The sequence below is a fragment of the Betta splendens genome, chromosome 22, assembly GCF_900634795.4.
Source record: "Betta splendens chromosome 22, fBetSpl5.4, whole genome shotgun sequence".
NCBI lineage: Eukaryota > Metazoa > Chordata > Actinopteri > Anabantiformes > Osphronemidae > Betta > Betta splendens.
Window position 1 is genome coordinate 5,237,870 of NC_040900.2, and position 18,577 is coordinate 5,256,446.

General features: G+C 48.0%; 1 protein-coding gene across 1 annotated transcript; it reads left to right on the forward strand.

Annotated features, from left to right (window-relative positions):
• The first annotated feature begins 3,157 nt into the window (after positions 1-3,157).
• LOC121201978 (protein TUNAR-like) lies at positions 3,158-8,593 on the forward strand. Its single transcript, XM_055505854.1, has 2 exons — positions 3,158-3,942; positions 6,384-8,593. The coding sequence occupies exons 1-2, from the start codon at positions 3,907-3,909 to the stop codon at positions 6,567-6,569; spliced, it is 222 nt and encodes a 73-aa protein (XP_055361829.1). The 5' UTR covers positions 3,158-3,906; the 3' UTR covers positions 6,570-8,593.
• The last annotated feature ends 9,984 nt before the right edge of the window (positions 8,594-18,577 follow it).

Below are 18,577 nucleotides of genomic sequence, written 5' to 3' on the forward strand. Positions count from 1 at the left end.
GAGCAGCGCTCAGTAAACAAGCTTTCATGTGCTCAGGCTGACGGGCTTTTGATGTAAGTAGAGTCTGAGTTTAAGCTCGGAGGATATCAAGCAGGCCTCTATGAAAAAGAAAGGGAGGAAGAGAGAGGAAGAGGAAGGTGTAAGTGTAGTGTAATGGGCGTGGATGTGTGTGGTTTATAAGAACATCAAAGAATCAAACAAGAGAAAAACACAATCAACACTGTTCATCACATAATCAAGCCTCACCGGCTCCTCTGTCCTCTCTTCACATACACAGTTTGTGTGGACAGATGGACCCGGCACCTCAAAAGCTTCAATCTAAGTAAGAGAAGATTCATTTGCTCCAGCAACGTCATCGTCTAGCGCCCGCGCTCACATGAATACAGAGTGCAATCAATGAAGTCGTGGAGGCTCAGATTTCCATTTCGTAGACGACTGTTTGATCAGAATGTTCTAAGACAGCGATGACTCTGTATTTATTCAGCTTTTAAGATGATTTCCCCTCCATTCAAACATTTACTCCAACATGGATGAGGGGGAGAAAGTGAAATTTGTTTGATCAGATTACGTTAACTGTCGGCGCATTGAGCTGTGTTTGGGCTGGTTTGCTTAATGGGAAGATATAATTATGATGTACTTAGGCTCATGCTTCTATGAGGCAGCAACGCAGTTGGCTGTCACGCTGACATTTACATAAAATGTCCATCAGCAAAGAGATTTATGCTCATATGCTTCATGGAGAACCGTGAGGCGGAGGACATCATCTGCATAGAGAGACACTTATTTCACACAAAACACATCCATGTGTCATGTCAGTGACAATATGTTGTGATTAACAGTAGTAGTATGGCTTTTTCAAACTTTGCCATATCAGGTGGTCCAGTTATTGATTTTCAACCCATCGTTGTAAATAGAACACATAATTCTTTATGTCAAAACCATATCTGGAACAATGATAACGTCTTTAACCTCAGGGTCATATCAGACTTCCAATGAACATGTAGTTTCTTATCTAATTATGAAGCTGCACGGTAAAATAATTGAATGAAAATTCTAATAGGAGGCGAACGCTTTGATTTGCCTGCAGTGGACTTTGACCAATCAGGCCTAAAAGCATGGCTAAAGCTACTTGTAAGTAATGCAGCTGTTTTCTGTAGGTCAAGTGTTTTCATCAGACTTTAAACTGCTTAAGCGCCGAAGCAGAAGAAAATCCCAGAACTCTTAAATCAATCTTTAGTGTTTTTTTGCCATTTTAAATTTTTTGCCCGCCCGCAGCACCGATTTGAGGTCACCAGGACCAGCGGGAATGCTTTTACATTGTCTAGCCTCCGCTCACAAGCCATCCATCTTTCCCAGAGAGAATGAAGGAATAAAATATCTCTCAAAGACTGAATTTTTACTTGCCTTGTCTAGAAATCTTTATTAGTGACGGGAACAGGATTGGGAGAGCAGAGATCTCTGACTGGAGGACATGTTCCCTGTTAATTAGGATTAATGGTCGTCATGACACTGCCTTTGCCCTCAGCCACATTTGACCACTCCAAGATCCAGTTTAACCTTCAATCATGCGTCTCCTATAGAAGAAAGAAGGATGTGGAGTTTCTTCTTTCAAGATCAGCCAACACTTTGTGGTTTCTCACACCAGCGTCTGATGTTTCTTCAAGCTGTTCTGACATCAATACAAAAAGGGTTCGTGGACCAGACTTTCTATACGCTTCTTCTATCAACAAAAGTTCTGGGCCTGACGTTGACATTGTGTGAAAGCAGTGTTGTGATTGTGGTAAACTTTATTGGTGTAAGGGCACAACTTTCTGGCTTCTCAATAATTAATGAAGTGGCGGCGCTGAGCTGTGTTCTCTGAAGGACGAATTAGAAAGTGCAGGTTGAATGAGCAAATATAAACTCACTGAGCAGATGTGAAGAGGGAAACTGGAGGCTTTAATTGCTGATTACTTCTCCGCTAATCTGGATTGTGAAGACCCTTAGATTCTATTAGCTTCACCCTTGAATCAAAAGCCGAACACCGATACCTGGAGGTTCTGGGGGGAGATTTACAACAAGGCCTTTATGTTGTTGATCGACTTTATGTAAACTACAATAAACCTTGATGAATATGTTAAAGTAAAATCAAGGTTTATTTTTATAAACTACGAATAAAAGGTTTTTCTTATATAACACTAGTTTTCATCTGTTTCACATTTGAACATTTCCATCAGGAGCCAAATTTATCCGCATTAACAAACATTGTTCCAAAATGTTTTATTCCATTTGCCAGCGTTCCTGGCGTAAACGTTGTCACTCGTCATTTGAGCATATTAAAAATTTGTTAAAAATAAAATCAATGAAACAAATGTGGCAGAGTACGACTGGAGAATGCTAAACAAATAAAGGGCTCCTCTGTTTGTGGTGATGAAAACACAAGCTAGCAGAACCCCGAAAATCACAAGGAAGCATTTTAATATGCAGCGTTTATTTTGTCTTCGCTGGAAAGATATAATCCTCGCAGAAGGGCCAAAGGCCTGAATGTGAATTTGAATAGCTATAAATATTCAAGTAGCCTTAAATGAGGAAAAGGTGCTAAAAGGTGCTAAGAAGCAAAAGAAGTGCTGGGTTTTATTGTAATTTTTTATAGACTGTGAAAACATTTGATTGGCAAAACACTGACAAGACACTGACCAGCTGAGGAGGCGACTGCTCCCTGTCACAGCTGACGGTCGCCCAGTTTTGACAGGAGCGTGTCTGTTTTACATAAACACAAACATGCCAACATGCGCACACACACGCGCACGCACGCACACACACACACACACACACACACACACACACACACACACACACACACACACACACACACACACACACACTGATGGATGAGTCGCCTGCTTTGGAAACGTTGCATGACCGCGGACGCACGCGGAACAGTCAGAAAAACGCACCGGAGGAGACCCTCGCCCCTCGTCCCGGCCTCTGTCACAAATGTTTCTCGTCGTCGGGCTCCGTGTGACTCCCCTGAGTCGGTTGCCAGGCAACCGCGGCTGCATTAATATGCGCGGGAGAGAGGGAGCAGGGGATACCTCTTGCCTCTGGAGCGAGAGCAGCCACGACAGCGTCGGTGTGAGGCGACGGTTTCGTTCGCAGCAGCCCCCCCCCCCCCTCACCCCCGTCACCCTCTCACCCCCCACTCCCTCTCTCTCTCTCTCGCCGTCTGCCGTCCAGCTCTCCCACTCCGCTCACTCATAGGGATACACGCTCAGCCACTGGAGCACAACAAAGGCTTGGCATCGCACAGAGCAGGCAGGCGCTCCCACCACTTTATTTCCTTTTGCGACTTTGAGATGAAACATTTACAAGCCAAGACGCCGGCTGATTGTGGGTTACGTTGCCGAGCAGCATAAAAGTTTGATATAGGCTTTAATTGGGCTTGATTGGGTGCCTTGGCAAAGCTGAGAATCTCTTTGTTCGCGGGATTAAAGACAAAGACGGATGCAAAGATTCCCATGAAGCAGCTTCGCTTCCCTCCCGCCCCCACCTGCCCGTCAACCGGCTCCATTCTTCAACTTGACATCATCCTTCCACCCAGACGAGAGGAAGAGGAGGAGAGGACGAGGGCGGCGGAGGTGGGGAGGCGAGGCGGCGGCGCAGAGGCAGAGCGGAGCGAGCGCCGGTGAGGAGGTGGGCTGCGCGCTTTCAGCTCTCACGGCCGAGGGGGGGGGGGGGAGTGACGGCGGCTCCAACTTGGCTGCGAGTGAGATGAGATTCGGGGAGGGGACGCCGGTGCTCCGCGGGGTACGACGTCTGACGAGAGCCCTGACACCGGACCAGCCACAGCTGAAGGATGAGGGGGCCGGACTTTCGCCTTAGTTGCCAGGGACGCGCGTGCCCAACGGGGAGGCAGCCCCTTCCAGCATGTCCAATGCTATGTTCCTCCTGATGCTTTGCAAGGTAGGTTTCTTCATTGCACTCATCCCGGTGTGACTCGGACACACACTTTGTGAATGTTCCCCAGTTTCTCGGCGTCACGAGCGCGTTGCGATGGAGGCAACGTGCATCGTGATCCATGCTCCTCCAGGCTCGTGGCTCTCGGTACCAGCCGGGGCTCTCTGAGCGTTGCTTCCGTGCACGTTGGTGACAAGTTTGAATTCCTATTACCCAGAATCAGGAGACCGGTGAAGGAAAGTGACGCTTTGATCTCAGAGTGATGGAATTTACTATTATTAATAGACACGCAGCATTTTTGATGTCTCGTCACATTAAGCTTCAACTTCCTGTTTGTAAGTTTTTCACACGCTCTTGAAAAACGCTGCGGAACGCTGAGTACTGGTTCCAGTAAATGGGTCACACTCACGACTGGGATCGTTTCATCAGATTTCGTGAATTGTGAAGTCAAACCGTTTGACAGATTTTCATCGCTCCTGCTTTTTTTTTTGTTTCTCCTCTAACGCGTGGTTCTGTACGCGTACGTTACTGTATGTGTATCACCGTGTGAGTTTGGGGGGGGGGGTTGCCTGTGTACGTACGTGCACTTGGGAGGGGTCGGGAGCTGTTTGCTTTAATTCCGTTTTAAAACAATGCCCAGAGCGACTGCGGCTGTCAGAGCCTGTTAGCATCTGGAGTCCTTTGACATGCGCAGGATTATTCAAGTGGCAAAAGGTTTTACTCTCCACTGATCTGATCTGAGGAGGTTCGCGTCTGTAGGTGTAGCAGGAGCGTGTGGGATTTGTTGTTCCAGGTATGACCCCCCCCCTTCTACTCTCCTCCCCTCACGCCTCCTACGTTTCTTTCTTTTTTAACACAAAGACGCTCGCGGCCGTCGCCGGGTGTGAGGTTGATGGGAATGAGAAATCGCTCGGGTCGGAGTCAGAGGAACAGGCCTGCACGGAACAAACCACCGAAGTTCAAAGGTTACGTGCGTTCGAGTCGTAGGAAATGACACCCGGCGACAACAAGAACACACTCAGATCCCAGTAAACACGCCGCTGACTCTGACTTGTGGCTGGCTGTGGATTACGCCAGCTCTGATCCCTATCGCACGCCGTCCACCCCGAGCCTTGGAAGTCATTACAGGCGGCTAATGATTATGGCGAAGGCAGAAGGCTTTGGCCGAGCCTGAACCACCGTCTCTGCACTCGCCACCAACACCAATATCTCCCCCCAAAAAAATCTCATTTTTCACTGAGCGCTTGTTTATATCGATGGCACCGGGCGTCTTCATGCATGAGGGCAGATCCGACTGGCCGCACCGAGATCTCTGCTCAGGTCGAGGGGAAGTCTGTTTATGGAGGCTGCTAATCAAAGCCCATTGTTAGCGATTAGGGGAGTAGGACACTTCTCCAGCACAGAAACACGGCCCGGTGGGATTTTTCTGCATGCGGATGATTGGACATCGCTATTCAAAGGGAGCCTTCACAAAGGACAATCATTAAAGAAAGAGATTTACTCCATCACTCTGAAAATCCTTTAAATAAAATTTATAGATAATCCATGAACACAAAAGCTGTTTTCCTTTTTTTGCTGTATTTTCGAAGCTCCTCACGTTTGACTCATTAAGTCCAGCATCGCCCTGACATCACTAGTCGTCTTCCTGCTGTGATCAACTCAGACAGTTTAATCTCGTCCTTCGCTATAATCCATCCACACAAGACACAGGACCTAGACTTTGATGTACTGTAAGCGACCTCCAGTAGGTGATGATTTTTTCTTTTTTTGCCAAGACGTTCCTCCGCTGCCAAAGAACGCAATCACATTACATAACGGAAAAAGGGCAAAAGCGCAGCATCGGCGACAAAAATGCCTTGAATTTGGCCGAGCTGGTTTACGTCATTACAGCAAAGGACGACTGCAGATGAGCGGTGATGTCCCATGGGTTTGTGAGTAAATATCTACGGTTCATCAGGAAAAGGTCAAAAGCGTTTATTTTCACATGGAGGATTTGTCTTGAGGTGAATTGTACAGACGTCAAGGAAAATAAATTGTAAATAGGGTTCGGCTGAAATATTAACAGAGAGGGTTTTTCATCTGTCGTGTGGTGAAAGAACAAGTTCCTGTTTTAAGCTTTACTCTAGTCCGCCTTCGCTTACATGCTTTACTCCCGCTTGTAGCATATAAAAACCCACTGACCTGCAAAAAGAGCGCTTTTCTCCTGAGAGGCGTTTGATGCCAGCGCCGCACGGGCCGCTGTGCCTGCGGGCTGAGAACACGCAGCTCCCTTCTAATGCTCCACCCCGGGGCTACGAGAATCAATACACCTGCCACGCGTGTGCGGATGCACTCGGAGCCTCGCAACTCCGCAGCTCCAAGCACAAGGAGCCCTGTCAAAGGGAAAAATAAGCATTTGCAGTAACTAACACGTAGATGGTGTTTCTTCTCTTATCTTCTCGCTCCAGATTGGTCTACGGCGAAAACTGCAGACTTTTCCAGGGAAAATGGTAAACACTGTCTACAGTGATGAGGAAAAGGGATCCCAAGACAAGGAAAGTAAGGAGGAGACCATCTTGGCCATGCTGGGCATCATCGGGACCATCCTCAACTTGGTCGTCATCATCTTTGTCTACATCTACACCACGCTGTAGGTCCTGAACTCTGACCTTCTGCACCACTGGCGTGCTGATGGATGCGACGGGAGGAGGAGGAGGAGGAGGAGGAGGAGGAGGAGGAGGAGGACGCTGCAGGGCTTCAGGCGATGCAGGGAGGCCCGCTGGCTCCTCCAGCGCTCACAGGTACAATCACCCAGAGCATCCGGAAATGTTTAGTCTGTACATAGACGCGTGGCGCTGATGCAGGACGCTGGGAAGATGCAGCTGTCTCCTTCGCAGGGACTGGAAGGACTGCAGAGACAGCACGGACACGTTGTTGGTTTTTTTCAGACGTTATTTCCTGGATTATTAGATAAATGATGTGATTTGCTTCCGCGAGTTGAACAATGAACCTGTACAGAGAACTTATAGACCGATACCTTTTTATTATGTCTTGTTGAAGATGATCTCATGCGCATTCACATTATGAGTAATTATCTGGTTTCGCTCTAAAACATCATTGGACTTTATTTAATCAAAGAGAACGAACGTGAGGACAACACTGGCTTTAAACCAGTTTAAGGAGCAGTTTATCTACATACAGTTGTTGAAGATTACTTTAATGCATCGCTTCAGGCTTTAAGGCTCAGTCACTTTGAAACATGACAAACAGTGTTTTTCTACCAGGCAGACTGACAGACTCAGTCTGTTCCATGGGACATAATGCGACCACTCATTTTTGTACATAGAGTTTGCTGAGCGTAGGCGCTGCCAATAGCTCCTAATGATTGTTTGCCTTAAAACATGGGGAAATTGCTATTTCCACGATGTGTAAAGTTATCAGGTTATTACTACTTTGTTAAAGGTTTCACTTCTTGTATATACACTCTAAAGCTCAGATTGGTAATTTTATAAATTTTGTCTTAACAGACATGCAAAACCTGTGAGTTTTTAAATAGTGACTCTGTGACGTTTGAGTTCTTTCCAGACCTGCTGTTCATTTCTTCCTTTTGTGTTCTGTGAGATGGGCGAGCGTTTGAGCCCACAGGACATTACTGTGAACGTTATGGGACGTGAGCACTAGAAGTTTTACCTTTGGGATAAATGACTTCACCGGCACTGTGTCATGCTGTACGTCCTCGTCGTCTTCCCCCTCATCCATCTGGGCGTTGAGGCACTTTTTAACAAAGGATTTGTGTGTTTGGTTCAGGACTGGAGATAAGAAAACACTTTTACATTTGAGGAAAAACATCCCAGAAGAAGTGATTCTTTCCTCTGACCGGAATCTGGGCCTGGTGGTTTCAGTGTGAATAAACCAATTCATGTCAGGTTGTGTGATGTTTAGAGTTTTGAATTACTTTATGTGTAGGTGGCCTCCAATATGATTTATACTCAGTTTATGTGAATTGAGGGACTAGTTCAACATTAATGAAAAGAAAACACTGTGTTTGAGGCTGTTTGTGTTGAGTTAAGCAGCTTCTGATTTACAGTAGCTTCACATTTGTTGGTCTGATGTTAAAGTGGTCCTGTGTCCTTTCTCATTCCTCCCAAATGTCCAACCAATCCCTTAACGAACGAAGCAGCAGGAGAAAGGGTGATGTACAGTGTGTGGAGAATGTAAGGCGGGACGACATGTTGCATTATGCGTGTTTTCTATAAAAGTGCCTGAGATCCAAGCGTCTTGACCTGACCAGTCCAAGGGGAACACGACCACTGGAACCAGTGGAAGGAAGAAACGCTTGGATTTCTACTTCGTGGCTTAGTCAGTGACATCAGCCATTGTTTTGTTCTGGGTTTGGTGCTCGTACTCGTTTTACAGAACATGGAAGAGGAACGCATAGTAAGCACATGGACAAGTCTTACGAATGTATTCATATTTGATGTAAGAGTTGATTATTCCTGTTATTTTACCGCTTACTTTCCTGAAGCTATGTAATCTGAATTAAATCTTCCGTTTTCCTGTGTATGCTAATCTATTTAAACTGGACGGCGTCTTGTTAGTGACTAATGGAAGGGTGACATGTTTCTCAGCCTGCAGTTTTGTTATAAATATTAAATAAATACATCTTGAAATGGATAAACTTTAGTGTTATCTTTGTCTAGAGGGATAAAGATTATACAACACTTTAGCAGCAATGCAACAGCGATTTGAATGAATTCATGTGAATTGTACAAAAAAATAAATTGTTGACCTGCAGAACTGGGACGTGAAGCGATGCTGTGAGGCTGCAACAAAGCCTTGACACGTCGCCGCGTCTCGCTGCAAATCAATCTGAAAGCCAAAAAAAGCACACAACGGAGGGACTGCACAGACAGCAGCACAAAGACACAAATAAAATTCCATCTTGTCTTTAAAAACAACGTGTCAGAATAATTTCTCCCTCCTTTTAGGACTTCTCTGTAACGGGAACGGTGCCGCAATAATCCTGTTGGAGCGGAGATGAAAATAAAAGCACCTCGACTATTCTTCTAATATAAAGGATTAGGTCGCGAACCAGGACAAGTGTCTTTCCTGAGGACGCCCAGATGCTTAAATTGACTCTTGGCCAGAAGCCTGCTTTGATCTGTTTGTTCCACCTGCATCCAGACACCAGACGTGCAGGAGGTCGTGGCGACTCAGCCAAAGCGGGTCGTCCCGTGTTCTGTCTCTGCCGTCTCGATGGTTTCACAGAAAAGCGGTGTGGGCGATTAATCCATTGGTTCGAATGGACGTCAGGCCGCTTCTGTTGTTTAACTCAACCTGTGGCGGTCGCACACATTCACAGTGAAAGCCTCGCACCAAACACGCTCGCTCGCTGCTTTTCAAGCAGTCATATCAACAGAGTACAGATTACTTCAGCACAATACGGCACCCTTCAAGCACGATCACGCTCAATGTGAAAATAATTCAGCCTGACTGGTAAATGGGTCAAACGTGTAATCACTTCTTCTGGCAATAGCTGAGTTGAAACCAGAATAAGACGGTGCGGACAAATCATTAAAAACACAACAGCCGCTGAATGAAATGTGGAGCTCGATACTGTAAAAGCTAAAACCAGTTCAGGTTAGCAGATGTTATACTGTAAGTCTGACAACTGATTAGCCTCCATCACGTTGGATCTACTGTTAGAGACAGTTACTGAACTAAATTAAATATCTGATAAAAAGATCAATGCAGAGAGAAAGTCAGGGTGGAAATAGATCCTATATTGATTTCAGAGCTAGAAAAAAAGTCAGAAACTACAAAAACAAAGCAGCGCTCCCATTTACCTACTAGGTCTAAGTTCCATGTCGTGACTTTCTCGAGTCCAACTTCCTCCCACAGCTTGAGATGAGAGGATTTTCCCCACACATCTGTCCCACATAGGTTTCCTGTCACAACGGCTGCACACATCCAGTTTATTCATGCAAAGGAACAAATCCTGTGATCAGAATCGGGGGACGGGCCTGAAAGCCGTGACAAATCCTGATATAAATGTAAAACTCCAGAGAAACAAGTGTCAAAGTGTCGGGTTCAGCTTAACTGTTGCCGACTTTTTTTTTTTTGCATGGGTGATGTTTTCAGTGGCGTCTTGGTGGAGATTTGCTATCGTCGTTGGGGGATTTAACTGTAGTTGCAAATGGAAGCTCATTAGGGAGGTACAAGGAATCTCACCTTGCAGGTTGATCGTCTCTGCTTTGTCACAAAGGTTGAATAAAACCAACAATTCCAGGAGAATAAATTGTCCCGACAACTGAATAGTTTAGTTTTGATCAAATCATCACATTTGGGCCCAAGAGCAAGACCTTATTTACACAATTATCCACCCTTTGCTTTGCATTTTCATTTCTCTACAAAATGCTTAATCATATAGATTTTAGTATAACTGAATAATTAACATGTCTCCAAAGTTGCACACTTTTAAAAACTAGAGACTGAAACTTGACCAACCAAGAGTAATGAGAAAAAAGTCATTAGCCTCCAAATCACTAAGTGAGAACCAAACTGTTCTCATATCATTATGCTTGTATTAAAATCCTAAAACATATGCAAACAACACACCCACACATCTATCTCCTCGCTGCTTTATTAGTGCTCGACAGGATGAGGAAGAGAAAGTCATTAGAAGGAGAAGACGCTCCTAAGCAGTTTGTCTTGCATTTAGGACACGAGCCAAGGATGCTCGCCTTGCAGAGCAAACATGCTTTGTAGTCATCTTTACCAACGAAAGTGGGTCATCGTTATCAACACGGTGGATGGAATATGAAACTTTATCAGCCTCCGTTTGGCTGTTTGCGACGCTGAGCCCAGATCTGTTGACATCTACGGCTACAGACGAGGGAAACGCTTCGTGTTGGAACTGTTGCAGCTTTACACACCGATCAGTAAATAAATGTAAATAAAAAGGTGAATCTGTTAATTTAGCTGCACAATGCAACTCTCTGAGCTCTTCTGTCAACTGTGGGGAAACTTGTGTCTTTTTATTCCGGGCTGATTTCCCTAAGCAACGTCTCGGCCCACTGGAAAGTCTTAAAGCCAGCTGAAAGATTTTCACCCACTTCGACCCCTGAGTCGAAGCTTTAAGGCTTTAACACACAGAATATGTCATACAGGAATTGCTATTATTCCAAATTAAGACACTCTATAAAGTCTGTGTGTCGCTGAATGATTTTACTTTTTGAAAATATGTTTTGAAAGCAATGCATCTGAAACTTTGGAGACAGACAGAGAAACGCTGGCTGTGTTGTATTGGCATGGAGAGATCACAGCAAGCAGTTTTTTAATGGGCAGAGGAACGAGAAAAGTAGAGGGGGGGGGGGTAGCTGTGTTGTCTCAAGCTGACGCTGGACGACTCAGCTCTCAGTATCTGTCACTGTTGCCTAAACAAAGGCTGCTGAGCTGATCGATAGCGTGCAGACCATAGGGCTCCTGGAAAACTGACTGCTGCGCTGTTTATGGCCACGCTGTGCATGAAAAAAAAAAAAAAAAAAAGAGAGAAGGGAGACAACGACGGATTCAAATGAAAATCCATCTGCGATTTTACATTGGAAGCCAAGCATTAAACCGCAAAGACTGATGGTTAGAAAGCACGAGGTAGATTTGATCTAGTGTGAAATCGATGCCTGCTAACTACGTCCACTGTAGTGGATAAGCTCAGCAGAATGGCTTTTGCTCTTACTGTACTTCTCACTTGGAGTCTGATTTGTACCCAGAGGAGAGGGATGGATGACTCCTTGGCCCAATGATTAAAGCCGCGCAGAGAGGGGTTTAAGCGGAGAAAAAAAGCCGGGCGACCAGACGCGGCCGTATTCCTGGGCCGAAACACCCCAGTGCACTTCAATCAGTCCGGTTGTTGAGGCAGCACACACACCACGCGGCTGCTGAATGTACATGAGCCCGTTGCTGCTGTTTGAAGCAGCCGTCTGGTCTGTGGAGCATCTGATGTTCATCATGACGCCGCGTGGAGGCTGGTTAGTAACATGCGCCTCTTTGATGTCATTAAAAGCTCAGAATTAATGGGCAGGTAAATAGGCGAATAATTAATAAGTCAAACGCAGGACTGAAAGCGCATCCACAAGTCGGGCCGTCGCCTCCTGCAGCCGGAGCCGTGTTTGTGAAGGCAGCGAACACCTCATCGCTTGTTCAGAGCCGCCGTTTGGCACAAAGTCACATTTTAATGGGGTCGCAGTCATCACGGAGTCTGTCTGCTTGTTGGAGCACCTTCAGCTGTCAGAGAGAGAGAGAGAGAGAGAGAGAGAGAGAGAGAGAGAGACACCTATACACGCAGGCATGCACCTACCTACACACACACACACACACACACACACACACACACACACACACACACACACACACACACACACACACACTCGTCAGAGAAAACGAAACGAGCGCAGGCACACACTGCCCTCTGCTGATGGATGCTGAGAGAGAGAGAGAGAGAGAGAGAGAGAGGACGAGCGAGCGAGCTTCATAGTAAAACAAAGCATCTGTGAGATATAATGTAGATCCTGTAAGATGATGCTTTAAAGTTTTGAGGCTACACACAATTCATCAGGGCCTCAAACAGGTCCAGGCTTCTGTTGACGTCCACACCCATCCTATCGAACGACACAGGTATGAGATCATTTCAACGCTCCACTTTAATCCGCTCCAACGCACTAAAATTTGTCAGCTGCTGACCTCTAGCTGAGGCGCAAGGTAACAAAGTGCGTCCGACCACTTCTTCTTCTATCAAGGACACAAAATGCAGAGGACGCGACACGGGAGGACGCCGTGTTTACTGTGAGTGAAATAATAAGTGGCCGCGGTTTGTTTCCCTTGTTTTTATCGTCTTGGCTTTAAAAGTGTGACTTTGCTGCTGATTTGTATTCCGTCCGTGGCCGACGCCGTCCACTCCACATTCACGCAGTCCATTGATATTCAGCAGAGTGAGTGGTTGATTTAAACAGTCAATGCTCCACTTAGAACCAAATCTCATTTCTGACTGTGTGTTGTCAGTGATATTAAGGTTCGCGGCTTGAAAGATGACACAAACGCACAACAGCTACAGCGGTTTGAAGTACAACAACCAGGATCGACCCCCGCCTCCACATCTGGAAGGCGTCGTGTTGCGTTCAGGTACGTTAGCACCACTTCACACCAAGGTGGGAAATAAAGACATCAGACATTTATGAGCTCCAGCGTTACAGAGATTTACACATTAATACAGACAGTAAAGGTGTCAGCAGCGCTGGGCGTCCAACGTCTGACCAATTTCTTAATGAGTCCAGAAACGGACATGACCTTGTAATCGTCCCGCTTTCTCGCTACGCGCCTGCTGAAATATGCAGGCCGGCGTGAAATACGACCTTTTTGGTCGGTAATTTTCAAGTGTCTGGTTTTTTGACGCGGCCGGGGGAAAAAAAACACATCAGAGGAGACGACGGCGCCATTAGCTCGGGCCTAGAACGCGTCACCTTCCGGGGATGAGCGGCTAATGGATCGCAGCTTCGCGCAGCGGTGAATAATTTATGAGCGTTAATTGCACACGTCCGATGACCTTATCCCGCCCTCGGGGAGACGCGCGTTACTGGGTGTGGGAGCGGAGCCTGAACGCAACATCACGTGGTGACAGGTGAGCCGCGACGCCGCGTTACGGCACGTGTTACAAAACCCTCCTCGCTCCGCTTCGGGAGGTGAAAGTCCGCGGAGCAGGCGTGACTTTTAACGAACGCGCCGCCGCCGCGTCAAACAGCAGGTGGCGTTCCGTCACTTCACCTCCCGCCACACAAAAAAACACCGGCGACGCGTTCAAGGGCTTCTCTTTCACCCCCCTCATTCAACTTGTTGCTATTTAGCAAACATAGAAACAAAAGCGACCATTTAATAAAGTAACTTTTTGGACACAGGTTCAGTTTTCCATTTGCTGAAGGAAACGCGGGACAGGGTGTGTTTTTGTCACGCGTGACGCCGTGAAGACTTTCCTCGCACGCGAGTTCGGTTCTTTGGCTCACGCGGCGTCGTCCGTGCTCGAGGGCGTGGGGGGGGCGACGGCTCCGGTTGTTTACATGCGCGCGTGAGAGGGAGCAGACGGGGTTAGCGACCTTTTCAGAGGCCTATTATTTTATTAACAGTGACAGCCTCTTAGAGACCACTTACCATCCATCCGCTTCACAAGATTAGAGCCTCCAGCGAAACCGCGCCGTGATCGAAACGACGTCCCCAGACGACACAGTGACAGGCACAAAACACAAAATCAATATTTCAGTGGTTGAGGAGTCATCTTTCAGGATGCAACGGTCGTCCCTCCATCCATCCGTCCACTTTCTCTACCTGGTCAACTATGCAACGTCATAGGTGGGTCGGAATGTCACTTCGACCTGCTCGACGCGAGCCCCGTCCCGTGGCCCCACGTGCACGCGCACGACAGCGACGCGGGTCCGCGGTGAGTGCTCCGACCGGTGGCGCGTTTCATGCGCCGCTGCAGCCAACACGAGAAGTGCATACAGGAAACAGTCCCGACGAGGACGACAGCAGCGCGGGGCACGCAACCGCTTCCCGCGTGGGGGGGGGGGCGCATGTTTGTCTTATTAAAAATGGAGCAATTACACGGCCTCGCACAAGCGGAAGTAAAGAAACGCTGAGTCGCGCGTCGCGGAGTCGCGCGTCGCTTCCGTCAACTTTCATCCGCGGCGCGTTCATAGCGAGACAAGGGACAAATTAGATGAATAAATTAGCGGGCCACCTTGTACCGGAATACATTTACATCTAGATGAGATTACGTTGCTGACATACAAGCTCATTACTGGCCTCCGCAGCCTCCTCCAGATGTCGTCAGCCGATGGCATTCTAACTCATTCAGCCGCGTTGACTGCGGCCACGGCGCGTGATTGACTTGGTAAATCACAGGCGGGGAACACGCGGAGCCGACGGGACGGTGCGTTTCAGTCACCGCACAGATGAGGCGCAGGCAAACGGTCGAAAACCCCCCTGAATGAGACCAAAACATATAATAAAAATGATCTGAGTCTGCTGTGACTCTGAGTCTGTGACTCTCAGGTTAGAGACTGCTACAAATGAGTCCCGACGCTCCAACATGACACAGCACCACAGCAGCAAATCCACCGAGTCTGAAGCCATTCGCTAATTAGAGGCAATAAAGTAGGATGTAAACAAAGTCAGCGGCGCAGCACCCGCGTTCCAGTGGAGTAATCACTGTCTGATTACACGTGTGAAAACGTCTGTGAAAAGCACTGATCTAATTAATATTCCTTCCTCCCCGTTTCCTCCCAGTGCCGAGGCGCCGGTTAAGTCAGAGTGCGCGGCTGCAGATTAAATCGTGAAATTAAATTAGTAATGGAAATGACCTGCAGCTCAAAGGGAGGGCGGAAAACGGCAGGCGCAGATGGAGGGAGAGAACGGGAATGGCTCCACTGGGAAATCAGCTGAAGGGGAGACACGGAGGGTGGATCGGGGCCCTTTAATGGGCGACCTCTGACCTCTCACGGTCACGCACCGCAGCGCGCGCCTCAACACTCTCTCCGGCTGCGTTAAACCCCGATTTACCGAGTGACGGGGCTGCCGGCCCGCGGTGCGACCGCTCCTTTCCCGCCTCCAGATGTTCCTCGCATATTCAGGAGTGTGCTCCGAGTGCGGGAACGCGGGGAGGAGGAGGAAGGAGGGAGACGGATGAAGTCATGGGCCGCCGGTGACAGCACAGCAGGGGGCCCGTGGACGTGCGCTGGCAGGTACATGCTGCTGTTTATGGTTCACAGCTGCCATTAGGAACAAAGCAGGGCCGCCGGGCGCCGGCTGACGGACAGGAGGTCTCATTCCCACTGAACGACGAGGGCTGATTGTGACTGACACTCAAATCTCACTGTAGTTTCCCTGATCAGCTCAGTTGGGTGAGAATCTTATTTTCCTACATAAAGGGTCGGGTCTTTTAAAAAAATTCTTGACTACTGTCACTGCAGCATTTTCATCATTCCTCTCTCTCCTCGTCCCCTGAATATAACTAATTATTCCTCTCCATTAGCCGGATGAACAAACAAAAAACATTTGCAATGAGATCATTTTGCAAGAGGTTTAAAATAAATTTAATAATGAAATTGACCATTGATCTTAAGCCTCTAAATCAAATCTGTTTCCTTATAAAATGACCTTGAACGCGACTCATCAGGTTTATACCCGACTGCACGTCGGCTAATAAAAGAAATTGATGCCAAACTGAACTTCAAAATAAAAAACAGGTGACATTCACCGGAGGAGAGTCGATCGGAGAGATGAATCACCCGTTGTCCTTGAGTGCATTTTCTGTTTCTGTGTGACCTTTGACCTTCAGAGTAACCGTTGACAGTATATATACTGTACAGTAGGTCATGGTTATGGGAATCCCTGAAAGCTGGTTAGATTCAAGCCTGAAAACGGCTTCGCGTTCACGTGGTGCCTTTGAAAACCTCAGCCATTCCCAGCAAAGAGCTGCTTTTCAATCCGAGGCGTTCCACATCCGCAGAGGAAGGAAAACCTCAAAGGTCAGGGCAGCTTGGCCTGCGTTCGCTGCTAAAAGTCAAACGTATGCGCATCCCCACGCGCCGGCACGCGGCCCGGCGCCGCCGCAGCCGAGCGCGACAGGCGCTGACTGTGTGTTTATGAGACTGAAACCAAACCTTTGGTTTCATCAACACTCGGGTTGTTTTTTAATCATATGTTTTGGGCCACTTCGGTCGGAATATATTACCACGCAGGACAAAGCAATCAGTGCCAGGAAGAGCAGAAGAGGACATCTGAAAGTCAATTTTATTCATAGTGGCTGAGTGGAGCCTTGGGCTAAGATGAATAACCCAGACAGACCTAAAATTAATCAGGTGATCATAGAAGTAGACTTTGGGAGCAGCAGCTCATTTCCATTCACTGAGAATGGGCGAGAGTGCGTTGAGGATGGAAGACGGCCAAGGCAAAAAAAATCTAACATAAAGGACGGAAATGCCACAAGCTTTGCATTGAATGGAAGCCGATATGAGGGTGTAATGAAACCTGTGCAGCCCAGTGTCAGCGGACGATGGCACACGTCCTGCTGAGGGTCACGGGAGGCGCGAGAGCGCCTCCGTCTGCTCTTTTATTCGCTTCCAAACGGACAAATTGGTTTGTTACCACGTGGGAAGATGGATGAGTGAAGGTTCAGGGTTGGGATAAAATGGGGTTAACTACGAAGAGGTGAACAGGGGTTGAATGGAGATTGATGAGGTACAGTGGAAGGGAATCCAAGGAGCGAGAGTTGTTCCGTCGGCTATTTCCTGCACTTTAATGCGCACGGAGTGGTCTGCTATCCATCACCCAGGGCATAACAACCCATCAGAGCCACGGGCTGTCAGATCGCTGCTTGTACGCTTTAATCACCCCCTTCACCTGTTGTGGGACGAAAACAAAAAAAAAAGCAATGAAGTAAATGTGGGCGTGAAGAGAAGCATGTGGCCGTTCACGCAGCTATTCCGATCACACACGCACACGGGGAGGATAATCACATCTGGGAATCCAGCGTAAGCAAAGGCTAGAAACTCCTCTGTTCTCATCAGGCTGGGATTGGCAGCCGGGGCTGTTTGATGTGACTGCTAATCTGCCCCCGCGCGCTAGCTGAACGGGGCACGCGGTGCACGTGCTCCCGGCGTGCGGACGACCCGAAGGCGCTCGAAGGGGCGTTTGGTCGGGACGAGAGCGGCGGGAAAAAGCAGGAGACTGAGACACAGGCAGTGATGCTGATGATGCTGATGATGCTATAAACGTTAATACTTTCATAGAACCAGTGTCTAATTTGCCCTAAATGCTACAATGACTGGATAATTGCAGCATCTATGCATGAGTCTCCTTCATAAACTGTGGCCGGCGACTGTGCATTTTTCTGCAGAACAATGTCCCCCACTGTACATCTGTTGCCAACGTGCTTCATCGCATGCGACCGGCCAATAACAGCTGCTGTCACAGACACTATGCCAGCGAGACCCATGCAATTTTGGACGGTGATATGGTTGAAATGCATTCATTTAGCCGGAGCAGATGTGTTATGCAGATGCACCGCTTTTCCATCGCCTCCGCATTCGCCTCCGGCCCGAGGAAGACGCTTCAGCGGGCACCTGGACGCCGGGCGCCCCCTCCGTTTACGTTTCTCCAACAGCGGTGCCGCTCATCGGTCCTGACGCGCGGCTGTCGGAGCCAAAAGGACAACGAAAGCCCCCGAGATCGGATTGGGAATATTTAGGCCTAATCAGAGAGCGTGAGACGGGGACTCTGGGTGACAGAGCGCGTCGCACTGTAAACACGGGCCTAGGAGGTGGCCTGGCATTATTCTAACTCATTACCATCAACCTGGAACATGTTCACATGACAAGAGCCGGTCTGATGCTCGTTAATAATCTATTTTTACCGACTGTTACGCTGTTGTGAGTCACAGCCAGTGAACGGCCAGTGGCGTCGCGGTGAAACGCGCAAACGAGCAGCGAGCGTCTGCCGAGCTGGAGGCGACACAGGATGTAGAGCGGGGGTCGTTGTGTTGTTTACTGGGAGAGTCTGACAGATTTAGTTTGTAACTGGGAGTGAAGCTTGATCGGCAGAGGACCAGGAGGAACGC